This window comes from Dreissena polymorpha, chromosome 4 (assembly GCF_020536995.1).
Source record: "Dreissena polymorpha isolate Duluth1 chromosome 4, UMN_Dpol_1.0, whole genome shotgun sequence".
NCBI lineage: Eukaryota > Metazoa > Mollusca > Bivalvia > Myida > Dreissenidae > Dreissena > Dreissena polymorpha.
Window position 1 is genome coordinate 90,422,737 of NC_068358.1, and position 18,978 is coordinate 90,441,714.

The following is an 18,978-nucleotide window of genomic DNA, read 5'->3' on the forward strand; positions in this document are numbered from 1 at the left end:
CTATGATTTATGATATTTCAGGCAACTAGAATGGATGGTGGCAATTATCTGGGCCTTTCTGTCAAGAAATATACGTGAAAAACATTTATTTATTTGAGCCTAGAAATTATCAACCACTTACAGAAAACGTTTTAACAACAGAAGCTGTCAAAGCTGATGTACCATAAAAAGTTGTGTATAAGGCGCACTTTTTTACCCCAAAATTTCATTTTAAAAACTTGATGCGCGTTATGCACAACTACAGCCATGCCAAGACATTTATTCCCTGTCAGTAACCCAGTTGCGGTAATTCGTATCATTCTGTTTCCCGGTGTTTAAACTGTAACTATGTTAATAATAGTGTTATATTTACGATCTGAATAAGATGGATACGTACAGAGCATTGAAATCAAATAAATTAGAAGAAGAGAATGAAAAACAAGGAAGCCATTTTTATTGAAATGTTATTGTTTTCTCACAATATTATACACTATTGTACTAGGGTTACACAATTTACAATCGTATGTCTGCAAGGTCTTTCCCGATATATTTATGATTATTTTTCTTGCTTTTCAAATGTGTTAATAAAATTGATGTTGTGTTTGTTTACACGTTTTCATACGTCTTGTCAAGATTGAGGATGTGGTTATCGAGCAATTTGTGTCACCTGTCAAGTTTTGTGTAGCTGGGCTATTATCAAAACATGCAAACCGGCAAACGGCTTCACACTTCCATTGTTTGTTTATCGCCGATTATGTTGTAATGGTGTTGAGAAGTTTGAGTCGTTAAAGTCTCCTGTCAATTATAGACACTCGAAAAGAACACATGATATCAGCAATGTAAATAAACGCGCTGTTGTGAATAAGTCATGCATGAATAACCATGTGACAATGCCAATCGATAATGTCAGTTTCTTAGTTATAACTAATCCATCCTTTATGTGTATTCCTCCACAATAAAATCATGGACAGTTACTTCGGAGACATAAATGATGAAAACATTGATGGTATCCTCGTGGAAAGTGTGCATTTCATGCATAATTCATTTAAATCCAAACATTTATTTTTACGCATAATATGATTTTAAAAAAACACACAAACTAGTTGTGTCGTTATCGTCTTTAAAATAATTTATAATTGAAGCAATAAAAGAACACGGAAGATCGGCAATGTAAATATAACGTTTTTCAGTTAGCCTGTGGTACGGAATTTTCCCCCCAATTTTTTTGCTTCAAAAACTTTTTTCCGATTTTTTAGCTTAAAAAAGTAGATGCGCGTTATACATAAATGCGCGTTATACACAGCGTTTTACGGTATATCATGTCAAAATGACCAAATATAACTGTTTAACAATATGAAGTGAAATGCTTTATTTTCTGATGTTTTCTTTTTCCCTTTTAAATGATGTAAATTGGTGTGATTCTATGTTTAAAATTAAATAGTTAATTTTGAAACATTTTGAAACATTTATGCAGCATACTGTTTCATTGATGTTAACATTATTATATTATTTTGGTTATCTGTGTTGTTTATCAAGATAAAAAAAAAGTTATTTTAATACAAATAAAGCTTATTAAGTCTTATGAAGGTATAAAACTTATGTAGGTACTTATAGTTTTTCATGTATTACCATACTTTTTCTCAAGTGATAATATAGTCAATGACATGAATGTAATGTAGTAAGGTTTCTTTTAATAATTGTCCTAAATGATTGTTCATATTATTAAGGTTGGAATAACAGACAGTTTTCACACTGCCAGGGCTCGAAATTAACACTCGCATACTCGCAAAATGCGAGTTAAAAATACAGATTACGAGTTAAGTTTTAAGCAACTAGAACTTTTTTGCGAGTAAAGAAATAGTGAAAAAAAGAGTAATATTGCTAAATGCGCTCGACATTGTGAACGCTAAACCGCAGGTCACTTTATAGAACGTCCGAATACCTGTATGTGGAAGCTCTCACCTTGTATATAGACTGGTATACTTATAGTACATATATGCGGATGGTATTGGTACAAGGAACGTGAAACAGTCGATTATCCACTCATGTTCATTATAAGAGACATAAAACTTAAACAGTCATGGTGTTGAAGCGAAAAATAACTAGTTTCTATTTGCCCACTGATGGAAATAAAAATACGAAATATAAAGCAAAGTTAACCATTGAATTAGGTAAAAAAAACAGAAATTAAATCCTTCTACGAAAACAGTGAAAAGTGGGAAAAAGAACGTAATATATAACACTAAAACTTGTTGTTGATGTCATACAATAACTTGTTTTAATAGTGCTAAACTAATGTCCAAACTTGCTTTTATTTATGTATCCAACAAAATTTGCGAGAATGTTTTTGATTTTGCGAGTTGGCATTAAAGCTGCTCGCAATTTTTTGCTAGTAGAAATTTTTTGCTAGTAGAAAAAAAGTTAAATTCGAGCCCTGAGACTGCGAAAAAGAGGCAACAACTTTTTTTGGGCCAGTGAAACACCTGGGTCATGGTTCACAATGGTCCATTGGTGATCGCAAAAGATCCACTTCTCCCTAAAACTGCCTCACTTCTCCCTTTCCAGAGCTGAGGGAGAAGCGACTTCTCCCAATATATGGAGTCTAGCTTGATCCCTGATGATAAAATAAATCTTTATTTGATGTTAACCAAATATAGTGCAACTTGTGTACAACAGTGAACAAGTGGTAAAAGCAGTGTTTTTTTTCATTCAAAATTGGGAACAATGTAAACAACCCCATTTCTGGTATATATATTATGCATATATAATATATTAACTCAAGGGTGAGATACTCTGAATCTTTCTATAAAAAAAAATTTGGAAATAAGAACATAAATCAAATAAACAATTTTTTTACAATTTTGGTTTGTGAATGAGTCTGTTAAACAGACCTGTAGATATACCAGGAAAAGGCCAGACTCAAATCAGTATTACAACAGAACACGTTCACCAAAACATTCAAAGGCTCGCACTCACATTGAACCTGCCTAGGTTTGGTTTCTGTTTGCCAGCCAGGATCTTCAGTGCAGTTGACTTCCCAATTCCATTGGTGCCAACCAGTCCAAGCACTTCACCAGGACGAGGGGTGGGCAGTCTGGAGAATAAAGATCAAATGTTAACGTCAGTTATATCCGTGTGAAGCTTTGAGTCAACATATGCATTAAGCTAACAGCAGTCATAAAACATTGCACCAACCGGTTGTCAGAGTTTAATATAAAGTATGTTGACAATTTTATGTGAATTCTCCGCCTGACTTGTGAAGTGTTATGGCCACAAACCTATGATTCAAAAGTATTACATTTTTTTAATCAATAATAAGATCTATTTCTTTAAATGTCAACAGCATCCAAAAGCATTCACTTAAACCATATTTTTGAATAATCAAGAAAATGTTATCACTCAGGGCCCTTGCTACACTTTGGGGGATTGGGGCAAAGGCCCTTAGAGGGGGGAATTTCGCAGCGATTTGGGTGAAAAGTGGCATTTTAGAAGATCTTTTCACCAACCATTCAACACTTAAAATTGCTATATTTTAATGTGATTTACATAAATATACATTTAATCAAAGGTTAATAGCACAATACCAGCTAGCTACATAGGTTTAAAAGTAAAAAAAAAAAAAAAAAAAAAAATTAAAGGGGGGAATTTTTAGCTGAAATAGGGGAAAAAAGTATACTTTTTCATGGGGGAAGCCGCCGATATTCGGCGGTAAAAACTGCAAAATGAGGGCCCTGTCACTCATTCAATCGCAAACAAATTAAAGCAAGAGCCGTCCCCATAGGATGACATATGCCCACGATAAACGCTTTGATAGAAATTATGAGCATTTTTTGAAACCTGAACGCATTTTTCGAAACTTAAACGTGGACCCTTAGTTCAAGGCCAAGGTCAAAGGGATCAAAATTTGTGTGCTTTTGGAAAGGCCTTGTCCATATACACATGCATACCAAATATGAATGTTACATCTGAAGGGACATAGCAGTTATGAGCTTTTTTTCGAAACCTAAACGCAAAGTGTGACAGACAGAAAGATGGACAATGCGATCACTATATGCTCTCCTTCGGGGGCATAAAAAGTTGTGTAAGTTTGGTGTAGTATAGTAATATGGTGTAGTAGAAACTCTACCAAACTAGTGATTTTATTTTCCCAATTGGGAAAAGTACAGGTTCCGAACCGAATGGGAATAATCAGCTGGCAAAACCCTGAAATTGGGAAAATTGGCTTTGAGAAACTAATTAAAATATTCCTTAACATGCATTTTGGCCATTTTTTAGTGCTTATTTTAAATGTTCACTTGCAGATAGTGCACTTTTGAAGCAAAATTGACAAAATTTTCCTTCATTCTGGGAATGCTTCAGATAATTGGGAATTTTGTAGTTTTTCTTAAATTGGGATAGTAGTCATCATAGTAATGTATACAGTTACTTTATAAAGGAAAAAAAATTGCTGCAAGCCCAGCAGGCTTGTAAGTTTGCAATACCAATCAACAAAACATAAGGATCCTACTTACAGACCGATGCGTTGGCATTCAAGGCCCATCATCAGTCTCTTAGAACAAGCCTCGATTATTCAAGTCTGGATTGTTCAATAGTAAACAGGTAAAAAGATGAAGTGGCAAACTTACCTATGCAACTTAAAGCTGTTGGCGCTGTATCTATGTGTTGTATCTTTTGCCAAGTTACTCGGCAAATTGATGATGCTTATCGCCTCAAAAGGACATTTCTGAAAGAAAATTAGAACAGTCATTAAAGGCAACAAATACCTCCGCTATAGGTCATTTCAAGCATGTGCAAAAATTTATAACATGCTTAGACAAAAAAGCTACACTTCGATTAATTGAAAAATTTGTCTTAATAGAAAAATGTGTCTTGCATTTATTGAAGATTGATGTTGAAAGGCAGAACACTGAGACAAGTAGAAACACAAGTCAACATACAAATCAGCAACGTGAAACCAATGAGTGCATTGTGTCAGATCTACAGACAGACCAAACGGTTGATTCCAGTATATTATCACAAACATTTTTTGCAATTTATAACAAACAATATTTTAACATATTTAACAATTTTGGGAATGGGATGGTTCCCTTAGGAAAGGAAAAAATTGCATCATTTTTACCAAAATTAAAAAATTAGGTGGGGTTTTGTTAGTTGAAAAATACTCTAAAACATTAGGAATACAAGTGTTACAAGTCAAAATTAAATGTTAAAATGTTGAAACTATAGAGCTGGACTTAATTATTATCTTTTGGAAACCTTTAATGGGTTTGAGTCCCTTTGGATTGGGAAAATTTGCAGCGTTTTTACTAAAATTGGAAAATTAGCTTTGTTATTGTTTTGCTGAAAAATGTTTCAAAATCGAGAATTCAGGTGTTTTCACAGCAAAATATTACCTTCTATATAAAGTACCGGAAAACAGCACTTTATCAATTAGAAAAAACTAAAAATCCAATTGCTGTCAAACAATTCCCAATTGAAAATTTATTTATTAATTTTTTTTATAAATAAAATTCAACATTAAGTTAGTTTCCCTATGCAGCTCTATTTCTTCAACTTATGTAAATATAATATTGACAAACAGACAAAACTTAGTTATCAATTTTAAAGTATTTGGGAGAAAAAAATCAAATACACATGCACATGTACACCAATTTCTTAATATGAAGACTTCACGACGTGAATTTTCCACATACAGGGTTTATGGCGCACATTTTTCCCAATTGGGCTGGTACCGGTACATTTCCCACTGGGAAGAAAAGGCTGTTTCAGTACTTCAATTACAAAGGTTGAACTTACATATATATAGCTGGAAGGGAGATAAAACAAGAGCTGTCACCATAGGATGACTTATGCCCCCCATAAACACTTGATTTTGAAACCTAAACGCGGACCCTAAGTTCAAGGTCAAGGTCACATGGGTCAAAATTTGTGTGCTCATGGAAAGGCCTTGTCCACATACACATGCATACCAAATATGAAGGTTATATCTCAAGGGACATAGAAGTTATAAGCATTTTTAAAAACCTAAACGCAGATTTTGAAACCTAAACGCGGACCCTAACTTCAAGGTAAAGGTCACAGGGGTCAAATTTTTGTGAGTATGGAAAGGCCTTGTCCATATACACATGCATACCAAATATGAAGGTTATATCTCAAGGGACATATAGAAGTTATGAGCATTTATCAAACCAAAATGCAGATTTCGAAACCTAAACGCGGACCCTAAGTTCAAGGTCAAGGTCACAGGGGTAATTTTTTTTGTGCGTATGGAAAGGCCTTGTCCATATACACATGCATACCAAATATGAAGGTTATATCTCAAGGGACATAGAAGTTATGAGCATTTTTCGAAACTTAACGCAGATTTCGAAACCTAAACGCGGACCCTAAGTTCAAGGTCAAGGTAACAGGGGTAACAAAATTTGTGCATATGGAAAGGCCTTGTCCATATACACATGCATACAAAATATGAAGGTTATATCTCAAGGGACATAGAAGTTATGAGCATTTTTCAAAACCTAAACGCAAAGTGTAACAGAAAGACGGACAGACAGACAGACAGACGGACAGTCCGATCACTATATGCCACCTTTTCTTCGAAAGGGGGCATTAAAAGCTCAGATCTAAACTTTTGTGAAACCTTCAATTGGGAATTTTTTGGGCAAAAATATACTTTTCAATTGTGAACGGGGCCAAATACCTGATTTGATTTGAATAAAAAAAACATTTATTGAACAAATATTTAAATCAAGAAACTTGTCAGACAATACGAATATTTTTTTACCTTTGAACATATACCACAACCAATGCATAAGTCTTCTGATATATATGCAATCTTGTCAGTTGCACACACTTCAATACAAAGCTTTCCTAAAATATTAAAACATAACATATGATATTCAAAAAATAAACAAATGAAATTACAATAAATAATTATGTTGCAGTTCATCATAGAATAAAACTGTGTAGACATATATGTGAAATCAAAGATCATTTCGCAGTCACTCAAAATAATTGTTTATATTTTTATGTTAATTTATTTATTCTATATTTTTATTTGCAAAGTGTTTGTTCCAAATATATATATATAAGTTTTTGGGTGCGATGGTTGGACGGTATTTCAAACATAACCATTTAAAAAAAAATAATTGGGGGGGGGGGGGGGGGTATAGTGTGAGGGTGTGGTGGTAATTTGTGAGATGATCTTAAAAAAAAAAAAAAAAAAAAAAAAATTAAAAAAAAAAAATTGGGGGTGGGAGTGTGGTGGGGTGGGGGTAGTGTGAGGGTGTGGTGGTCATTTGTGAGATGATCTTAAAAAAAAAAAAAAAAAGGGGGGGGGAGGGGGCGAGGGGGGGAGGGGGAGGGCATTGGGGATGGTTTGGGTGGAGTCTATTGTGGTATGTCAGGTAAGAGTAGTTTTGTCAAAGTATCAATCAAATCTAATCATAAATAAAGAAGTTATGGCAATTTTAGCAAAATTTAATAATTTGACCTTGAGAGTCAAGGTCATTCAAAGGTCAAGGTAAAATTCAACTTGCCAGGTACAGTAACCTCATGATAGCATGAAAGTATTTGAAGTTTGAAAGCAATAGCCTTGATACTTAAGAAGTAAAGTGGATCGAAACACAAAATTTAACCATATATTCAAAGTTACTAAGTCAAAAAAGGGCCATAATTCCGTAACAATGACAACCAGAGTTATGCAACTTGTCCTTTTACTGTACCCTTATGATAGTTTGTGAGTGTTCCAAGTATGAAAGCAATGTCTATGATACTTTAGGGGTAAAGTGGACCAAAACACAAATCTTAACCAAATTTTCAATTTTCTAAGTAAAAAGGGCCCATAATGCCAGTCAGAGTTACATAACTTTGCCTGCACAGTCCCCTTATGATAGTTAATAAGTGTTGCAAGTATGAAAGCAATAGCTTTGATACTGTAGGAATAAAGTGGACCTAAACACAAAACTTAACCAAATTTTCAATTTTCTAAGTATAAAAAGGGCACATAATTCTGTCAAAATGCCAGTCAGAGTTACATTACTTTGCCTGCACAGTCCCCTTATGATAGTTAGTAAGTGTTGCAAGTATGAAAGCAATAGCTTTGATACTTAAGGAATAAAATTGACCTAAACACAAAACTTAACCAAAATTTTCAATTTTCTAAGTATAAAAAGGGCACATAATTCTGTCAAAATGCACGCCAGAGTTATCTAACTTTGCCGGCCCAGTCCCCTCATGATATTAAGTAAGTGTACCAAGTTTGAATGCAATAGCATTGATACTTTCTGAGAAAAGTGGACCTAAACGCAAAACTTAACCAAAATTTTCAATTTTCTAAGTATAAAAAGGGCACATAATTCTGTCAAAATGCACGCCAGAGTTATCTAACTTTGCCGGCCCAGTCCCCTCATGATAGTAAGTAAGTGTACCAAGTTTGAATGCAATAGCATTGATACTTTCTGAGAAAAGTGGACCTAAACGCAAAACTTAACCAAAATTTTCAATTTTCTAAGTATAAAAAGGGCACATAATTCTGTCAAAATGCACGCCAGAGTTATCTTACTTTGCCTGCCCAGTCCCCTCATGATAGTAAGTAAGTGTATCAAGTTTGAATGCAATAGCATTGATACTTTCTGAGAAAAGTGGACCTAAACGCAAAACTTAACCGGACGCCAACGCCAACGCCGACGCCAAGGTGATGACAATAGCTCATAATTTTTTTTCAAAAAATAGATGAGCTAAAAATAATATAGACTTTAGACACGTTTTATTGTATTTTAATGTGATCCATACCAATACTCACCTAAAAAACACTCTCTTGTGTTGTGTTTTGCTATTATAGTCGGACAGTGGGACTGACAAAAACTGATTCGGACTGACAAAAATTTCAAGTCTGTCAGTCCGAATGACTGACAGATTTTTCAAGTTTGGTGAACCCTGATAACCAGGGATCATATTTTCCCGCAACATCAATCGGTCTGGATATAAATGGGGATAAAGTATCCGAAAATTTGTGTGCGAAATTAAGACAAATTACGTTACAATATATACCATTGATTTTGCCATTCATGAAGGTGGTATAATCAATATACCAGTAAAATTCCCTTAGTCATTTATTTTAACGGAATAAACTATAAAGTACACGAATTATTTCGATTCTAACGCGGTTTTTACTAAAGATTTATACAATGTATATTATTTTTCTTGTGTACTGTTTGCAGTTTCGCCCATAAAAATAACTTTCGGCTGTTCTGTCGATCAGATCCGCGACTTTTATTCAAAATTATATTACCGGATTATTACGCTGGTGAAAAATGTTTTGTTTAGTTACAGCGCGTGCTTTCAGTGTATAAGGTGCACAATTTTATACCACCCTCGTTAATTTCGGACGCGTCTTTAATCTGCTGTTCACAAGTTTTTGATTCTTGGTCTGACGTGCAATAAACATGTCCTGACTGGTTTAAAGACTGCAGCGAATGGTTTATCACACCTAATCGAGAAACGAATGTCATAAGGGGGTGTTAGCATGTGCACTGTGTAATTGATTTCATGACACGGGAATTTTAGCAAACAGAATCAGACCGACTGTTTAGGAATTTCAATCGGTCTTTCATGACCGCAATCGGTCTAGGACCGACAAAACCGAAAAAATATGATCCCTGCTGATAACACTTTTGTTTTCTAGAAATGTCCTAAAACAATTTTTTTTTTTAAACTTTTTAATGTTATAACTAAAAGTCAAATTACAAACCCATGCGCACAACTGGACAGAACTTCTTGCATTCTTGCCGACATTTCTTAGGTTTACATTTGTCATTGCTAACAATGGCTATCCTTGTTAACGATTCTTTTTCTGGCTCCACCATAGGTTTCCTCCGAGACATCTAGTAAGTAAAAACATATTTTTAAATACAAACAATCATATTTAAACAAACAAGGCAGTGTTTTTTTTCCTTCTTTTGACGGGTCCGGTAAATGGACCCATTGCCAATGACCTACGAACCCGTTCAGGTTTTTTTTTCCTTCTTTGTGACCCGCCGAAAATCGGCCCTTTCCCCTCGTATTTTTTTCCCCTCAGGTGGCAAATTTTCCCCTAGATTTCATTTCCGCCCCCCCCCCCCCCCAAAAGTTTTTTTTTCTAAACGTTTTAATATATAAGTTAACCTGATCCAGTGTAGAAAATAGAAACATATTGCATAATTGAATTATCTGTTACCTTGAATTTGTTTTAAACAGTGAAATATGTTAAATTGATTATTTAAGACTTTCCTTATTTTCCCCAAAATCCGGCATTTCGAACGAAATTTTTCCCCAAAATCAGGAGCTTTGCGGGATTTTTTTCCCCTAAAAAAAGCCAGGCCCTATCCCCAAAATCAAATTAAAAACCCTGCCGTTCAAAAAATGAACCGGACCCGTCCCAATTTCTTAACAAGAGCACCGCCTTGCGGGTGCAGACCGCTCATCTATTTTCTTTTTAAAGGTGAAGGGACTCTCATTTTCAATCACAAAGGAGGGAGGGGTGGAGTGGCATAAGCGTTCTTGAGTTATCATCCTGAAACCATTTTACTATTTCGAGTCACCATGACCTTGACCTTTGACCTAGTAACCTCAAAATCAATAGGGGTCATCTGCGAGTCGTGATCAATGTACTTATGAAGTTTCATGGTCGTAGCCATTAGCGTTCTTGAGTTATCATCCTGAAACCATTTTACTATTTCAGGTCACCGTGACCTTGACCTTTGATATAGTGACCTGAAAATCAATAGGGGTCAACTGCAAGTCATGATCAATCTACCTATCAAGTTTCATGATCCTAGGCATAAGCGTTCTTAAGTTATCATCAGGAAACCATTTTACTATTTCGGGTCACTGTGACCTTGACCTTTGACCTAGTGACCTCAAAATCAATAGGGATCATCTGCGAGTCATGATCAATGTACCTATGAAGTTTCATGATCCTAGGCCCAAGCGTTCTTGAGTTATCATCCGGAAACCACCTGGTGGACGGACCGACCGACATTTGCAAAAAAATATTGCATAATTAAATTATCCATTGCCTTCAATTTGTTGTAAAAACAGTAAAATATGTTAAATTGATTATTTTAGACATTCCTTATTTTCCCACAAATCCAGCTTTTCGCACGATTTTTTCCCAAAAATTCAACGTTTCGCGCGATTTTTCTATCCGCAAAAAAAGACCAGGCCCTTTCCCCAAAATCAGATAAAAAAAACCTGGCGTCTGTTTGTCCACCCACTCCTCTCAGTACACTGCAACAAAAATAAGCACTTTATAGTGCTCTGATAAGGCTATGCAGCCTAGGGTGTCTCTCATCAGCCAAGAAAGAAGCCATTCTTGATATATTTAAAGCAGATAAAAACAGAGAACTCTGTCTGTAACAATCTGTGTTCCGATAGCATGTTGTTGTTTGTGCAAGACTGTGAATAAAAGTTTATGTTGCTTTCCTGTGGCATTTAAAGTTGACAAAAGTTAAACAAAGTCATTAAAATACCATTCTTCAATTCACAACTTGATTGATCCCTATTGGAAGATTTCGCGACTAGTTTTTTTCCCAATATGGTGATTTCACGACGCGAAAAATTCCCAATGGCATGGGTACCGGCCCCGTTCCCAATTGGGTGAAAAAATTCACTGCAAGGAAACCTATAAACATTAGTGACTGTGTTTTATCAAGAAGTTTAGAGTTGCATTGCTCTTTACTTAAAAAAGGGAAATTCATGTTCTATAACATCACACATTAGCAGAGCTCCAGATAAGGGCCGTACAGCCGTAAATACGGCTTTTTCGTGAAGGTTTACGCATTTATTTTTATAAACTAGACGTACAATTACGACTTCAATTTTCCTTTTACGCATTTACAAAAACAATCTGGCCGTACCGATACGTCAGCGTCAGCGCAGCGTGATTTGTCAGTCTCTAACCTAACGGCGCTTTTCGTTAATTTTAATTACCGAAAAGTTGTAGACTGGGTTCTGGAATTATTTTCTATTCTGTCGTGTGATTTCCGATTACTCGTAAACCTGTCAAAAACAATATGTCTGTGCGCATGGGAAGGCCGGCTAAACCCAAAAGCGGTTAAAAACACACACACTTTTTTGTCATATAATGGCTACATACAGTCGTCTTAACCATCCTGACATTCAATCTGGAAACCCAGATTAAGACATTGTCGCACCGATATTAAACGATTTGATTGCATCGGTGGCTTAAAACGTAAGAAAACACAACAGGAAACGGATCCAAACAAAAACTGGAAGATTGGAAAACCAAATATGATTTGACAGTTAACTGCTAAAGCAATTATTCTTTTGAGATGAGACAGTGACATTAGTATTCATTTACTTAGCTTACTAGTTGGCTGGTATTTTTTGTCAAGAAAATAAAAGAAATAGTCATGAGTTTTAATGATCATAATTCAGAATGGAAAACCTTATAAAGTAACTGTTTAAGAAGCTAAATATATTTATTATAATTGCTGCAAATGTTTCTGTAAAGTTAGTTATACACCCTTCAATATCCAAGAACACGGGTAGTACAGTACTACCTGTATTTTGGATATGGTAGTACAGGTACTAATTGATTTTCAGCGTTACTCCTTTTCTTTCTATCAGTGGCAGTACCGTTACTAATTTCACAAATCCTTATCTGGAGCTCTTCATTAGTAAACAAAATCTCAAGTTATTTATGTTTTATTAATTTTTATTACTGACTTATCTGTTTTTCATCTGTTTTCGCATTGTTAAAATAAATATTTTTTAGATTAGAAAGTTTATTTTTATGTTATTCAGAATGTGCAATGTATGGTCGGATTGGGCAATTACAAAGCCAAACTGTCTACAAGTCAATTAGAACATCGTGGGACAAAATCTGGGTAAAAGAATACTTGTTGCCTTTGTGGATCTGAATAAATTAAAGCAATACAATCAAACGAAACAAACCCCTAGCTTTAATAAAAGGAGAACAAGTTATGTTATAGATTTAATTAATAACTGCACTTGTCATTTTAAACAACGATAAAAACTCAAGGTTTGATTGATAGATCAATTTGTCTATCGAGATTGCACAACAGAATCTTAAAAGATTATAGGAGACCACTATGAAAACGGATACTATGAATATAACACTTCACAATGTCACAAATGTCACAGTACGCCATTGATGCTATTGTTGTAGTGGGTGTAAGAATGAATAATTCAAAGTTCCCTTTCTATATTTTATTTTCGTTCTACTCAATTGTCCATATTACATTGCTTTTACACCTCTTGTTCTTAACCTTCCTAAAACCTTACTGCTGTCACATCCATCCCTTACTCCCTTCTCACATCATTCTAACACACCCCTAGTTCCTTTCTTCCAATCAAATATAATTATCTTAATAAGCATCTTTCATTCATTGGCCACATTTATATCTTCCACCCATCCAACTGTCACTCACAACCTTTTACATAACCTTTCCCCCCCTACTATCTCACACATGTTTTACCCATCTACCTCTTAACCTGGTGGAACCATTTCCCTATAGGTGTCCCTGAATTCTCTTTGATGATTATCTAAGGGTCTCTGGTAATACCACACCAATATAATTAAAGACAACTTACATAACTACCAACATACATGAATTTGCATCATAAAACATATTAAAATATGCTTTCCTAACTTGCCCCTGGTTACACAAACAATTGATATTCCAGTTGAAATTGAATTATAAAAGTTTTCCATTAAATGTGAAGTGTGTTGCTTAACTTTGTTTTGCAGTATAATTAAGTTGATTCTGACCATTGAAAATACCCTACATGATGTACAGAACATGCGCAGTGAGTGACATTTGTTTTCTTTAAAAGTAAACCAACTTACATAATTTATGACATGTTAACAGTTGTTATTTTTGTAAATTTTTGTTGGTAATATAATAATTATGAATATTATTTTTGTTTTTGCATCGTTATGAGAATAAAATTAATTAGAGCCGTACACAATTGAAAATACCCCTCACCAGGATACCATATGTTAGTTCACGGTCCATACAATCACCGAAAAGCACCAAAAAGCACTCAATTTCTCTCTCTCTATATATGCAATATATCGTTTCTAGTGTGTGTTAACAGTTAAATTAGTTATTAATGGTTATATAATTGTATGTCTATACTACTTTTGCCCAAAATGGTAAATATCGGCAATATACCGACCGAAAAGCACTTCATGTGAAGACCGAAAAACACTAAATATTCTCTCTATATATATATATCAAAAAAATTGTTTCAATTGTGGGTAAACGAATTAAATTAGTATAAAATGGTTATATTTCATGCATATTTATACTACCTTGTGTTTATTATGATGTATTAATGCCCAAAATTGGATAAATATCGGCAATATAACGACCGAAAAGCACTTCATGTGAAGACCGAAAAGCACTCAATTTTTCTCTATATATATGAAAATGTGTTTCTATTGTGTGTAAACGGATTAAATTAGTTATAAGTGGTTATATTTCATGCATATTTATACTACCTTTTGTTTATTACGAGTTATTAATGCCCAAAATTGGATATATACCGGCAATATACCGACCAAAAAGCACTTCATGTGAAGACCGAAAAGCACTCAATTTCTAGCTATATATATATGAAAAATTGCGTTTCATTCTATTGTGTGTAAACGGATTAAATTAATTTTAAATAGTTATATTTCATGCATATTTATACAACAGTTTGTTTATTATGAGGTATTAATGCCCAAAATTAGATATATATTGGCAATCAGGGATCATATTTTCCCGCAACATCAATCGGTCCGGATATAAATTGGGAAAAGTATCCGAAAATGTATATCCGAAATCATGACAAATTACGTTAAAATATATACCATTGGTTTTGCCATTCAAGGTGGTACAACATGTACAAGCAAAATTCCCTTAGGCATTTTATATAAACGGAACAAGTTTTCTCAACTGGTTTTATCATTTGGTATTTCATTGTTGTTTCGTGTGCTGTTTTATCAGACTTTTTTCGACGTTGTCAATATTATTAATCTGTGTAAGTCTATACCGATGTTTTAAATTGTTGTCGACTCGATAATAGCTTACAAACATGCACTGAACCAAACAAATGTCTGTGCGGAGGTTGGCTACTGACAACAACAAACCAAATAATTAAGAAATAATTTGTTGTCAAATAACCCACGGCCGATAGTTTACATGCGTAGGGATTTAATCACGAGAGTGAAGCATTTGAAACCACGCATCTCACTTTCCGGTCGTGAGTTATTCAACAACAAAGTATAAAGTATACGAATTATTTTGATTCTAACACGGTTTTACTAAAGATTTATTCAATGTATATTATTTTTCTTGTGTACTATTTTATGTGAAGTTCCGCCCATAAAAATAACTCTCGGCTGTTCTGTCGATCAGATCCGCGACTTTCATTCATAATTATATTAACGGATTATTACGCTGGTGGAAAATGTATCGGCATGTTTTGTTTAGTTACAGCGTGTGCATTCAGACGCGTCTTTTCGGATGCGTCTTTAATCCGCTGTTTACAAGTTTTTGATTCTTGGTCTGACGTGCAATAAACCGGTCCTGACAGGTTTAGAGACTGCAGCGCATGGTTTATCACACCTAATCGAGATAAGAATGTCATTAGGGTGTGTTAGCATGTAAACTGTGTAATCGATTTCATGACATGGGAATTTTAATAGCAAACAGAATCGAACCGACTGTTTGGGATTTTCAATCGGTCTTTCATGACCCTAATCGGTCTAGGACCGACAAAACCGAAAATAATATATTCCCTGTTGGCAATATACCAACTGAAAAGCACTTCATGTGAAGACCAAAAAGCACTCAATTTCTCTCTATGTATATGAAGCATTTCGTTTCTATTGTGTGTAAACGGATTTAATTAATTTTTAATGGTTATATTTCATGCATATTTATACTACCGTTTGTTTATGAAGAGATTTGCAAATGCGGAATAAACCCCTTCCATAGCAGATCAAATCCCTTTCCATAATGAAATCATGTGTATGCAAAATGTGAAAGTGGGTTTCTTCCGCCATGCCTTTTTAGGGAAGGGCAATGATTTTCTTAAATATTTATGAATTTATATAAAATGTGTAAACACTTATTATACTTATAGTTCAAAATTAATTAAATTAAAGTGAAGAAGAACATGTGTGGAAAAATACGAAATAAGCCAGATACTTAATTCTGAAATCGGAAATGTCTGTTCAGATTTAAACTTAAATTTACGTATCATTTTAATTTTCTGCAACGATATCTATTCATACGACACACGAACACTAACTCCGATCCTAATTAAGAAGACAAAGACATTCATTCATGTCCGAAAAGTGCGGCTCTTGTCGATTTATGTACAGTTTTGTTGAATTACATTTGCTCAATTAATTATTCGATGTACGATGTGAATCTTAATTTAGTTCTAGTGCAGATTCGTTCATACGACACAAAGACACTATTTTATTTTACGGATCATTTCGGTTTAGAGGACTGAGACAGTCAGGTAAAATATCGAATAGTATATATATTTTTTATAAACAACTGATAGCAAGTTATAAATATATCGGCAATATAAGCACTTCATGATGTTTATCATCTCATACGTAAATTGATCTGTGTCCATTCTGTCCGTTCTCAACCCGCCTTGGGCATACCATCGTACATTATAACAGGGCTCGAATTTAACTTTTCTTTCTACTAGCAAAACATTGCGAACAACTTAAATACCAGCTCACAAAATCAAAAACATTCTCGCAAGATTTGCTTGAAACATATATAGCAAGTTTGGACATTAGTATAGTACTATTAAAACTAAATACAAGGGACAAAATTGTCACAAAACCAGGTTTTCATTGTGAAGAAAAATCTGATAAAGGGAGAAAACTGAAACTGAACTTTTGAAATGAACAAACAAAATTAACCCCCTTTGTAAGTTTGTCTTTAAAAAAAATCTATTTTCAGTCGTGGCGACCTTGACATTGGAGATATTGACGTGATTCTTTCCTGCCACACACCGTCCCATGATGGTGAACAAATGTGCCAAATGATTTTAAAATCTCACAATGAATGACATAGTTATGGCCAGGACAAGCTCATTTATGGCCATTTTTGACCTTTGAACTCAAAGTGTGACCTTGACCTTGGAGATATCGACGTAATTATTTCGCGCAACACACCGTCCAATGATGGTGAACAAATGTGCCAAATGATTTTAAAATCTGACAATGAATGACATAGTTATGGCCCGGACAAGCTTGTTCCGCCCGCCCGCCAGCCAGCCCGCCCGCATTCGCCAATCTAATAACCAGTTTTTTTCCTTCGGAAAACCTGGTTAAAAATATGACATAAACCACAAGTTTTGGTGTTAAATATGAAGTTCTTTTTCCCACTTTTTCACTGTTTTCGTGGAAGAATTTAATTTCCGTTAATTTTCTCGCAACTCAACGGTTAACTTTGCTTTGTATTTCGTATTGTTATTTTAATCTGTGGGCAAAAAAAAACTAGTTATTTTTCGCTTCGACAACATGACTGTTCAGGTTTTTTGTCTTTAATAGTAGACATGTGTGGATAATAGACTGCTTCATGTTCTTTGTACCAATACCATCCGCATATATGTACTAGAAGTATACCAGTCTACATACAAGTTGCAAGCTTCCACATTTAGGTATTCGGACATTCTATTAATTGACCTGCGGTTTAGCGTTCACAACGTCGAGCGCAGCGCATTTAGCAATATAACTCTTTTTTTTCACTATTTCGTCACTCGCAAAAAATTCTAGTGGCTTAAAACTTAACTCGCAATCGTTATTTTTCATTTGCATTTTGCAAGTGTGCGAGTGTTAGTTTCGAGCCCTGTATAAGGCACATGTAGTCCTTTTCTTTCGTCGCAAAAGAAACGTAGACGTTTGATGTAACTATCGCAAAATAATTCTACTAAAGCCATTGTAGAAAAATGTTCTGCCAGTTAGATCGTGCTGTTCTTATTTATATTAGTTGATACTGTTGAGTTAAAGATGTCAGCACAATTCAAGCTGACAAAATAATTTGTAAGATTTAATTCACACGTCTCGCCTATGCAGTATTTACTCAATGTGCAATTGCACTCGCATTTTATATTATTTGACACTTTTGAGCTAATGATGTTAGTACAATTCAAGCTGACACAATAGTATCAGTTTTTAATTCTGTGTAATTTCATTCGCTCCCAGTGTCCGACAAATTTCTTATTTTTCAGGTAAAAATATTTGGTAGCCCATAAAATTTTCCTACAAAATGATAAGAGGCAGGTTTTCATCTTTATTTTATTTCTTCATTTACATATACATAATATGTTTACATACATATACATAATACAGCAAGTAGTCTGATGTACACAGTCAATTTCATTAATTAATGTTACAGCACAGGCACCGTGTACTTAAATGAAAATGGAACAAAGAAAATCATATACTACATGTAGATATTACATGTATGTGTACTTAAATTCGGACAGCACGTTAAGTTGGAAACGTAAATAAAGCGTTTAGATGATCAATACAATTGACTCATATGGTGTTAATCAATGCAATTGCCCTTTTTAACAACAAATACCGAGTTTCAAGAAATCAAGAGTATTAAATCATTTATTAACTTGTGTCCGACTTTAAGTACTGTCCGAATTTACGTATTGCATCCGTATGTTACGACACTAGTGTGCAGTCAGTATACAATACAATAATTGTTTCAATAATGAAGGAACTAAAACAGTGTAACGGTAACGATACAGCGTGTTTACATTATATTTTATTAAGAGGAAATGTCAATGCCAAATAATTCGCGAGATACCCTGGTACTTTAGTTGAAATTCACAACGAAACTTTAATGGAAATTAAATGACCTCAATGTTGTACCCGCTACGAAATTTTTATTTACAAATAAATACACCCATGCTAATTTTTGCGCACTTTTTATCAGGACA

At 34.5% G+C, this 18,978-nt stretch overlaps 1 protein-coding gene across 2 annotated transcripts in view; it reads right to left on the reverse strand.

Moving 5' to 3' along the window:
- The window catches only part of LOC127877335 (ATP-binding cassette sub-family E member 1-like), a 47,957-nt gene that overhangs the window by 17,392 nt on the left and 11,587 nt on the right, over nucleotides 1–18,978 (reverse strand). For both annotated transcript variants that reach the window (XM_052423073.1, XM_052423072.1), the window contains exons 2-5: nucleotides 9,731–9,863; nucleotides 6,764–6,849; nucleotides 4,605–4,702; nucleotides 2,956–3,073 (exon numbers count right to left, since the gene is read on the reverse strand). In XM_052423073.1, coding sequence (XP_052279033.1) covers nucleotides 2,956–3,073; nucleotides 4,605–4,702; nucleotides 6,764–6,849; nucleotides 9,731–9,863 — 435 coding nt within the window. The remainder of the gene's footprint in view (nucleotides 1–2,955; nucleotides 3,074–4,604; nucleotides 4,703–6,763; nucleotides 6,850–9,730; nucleotides 9,864–18,978) is intronic.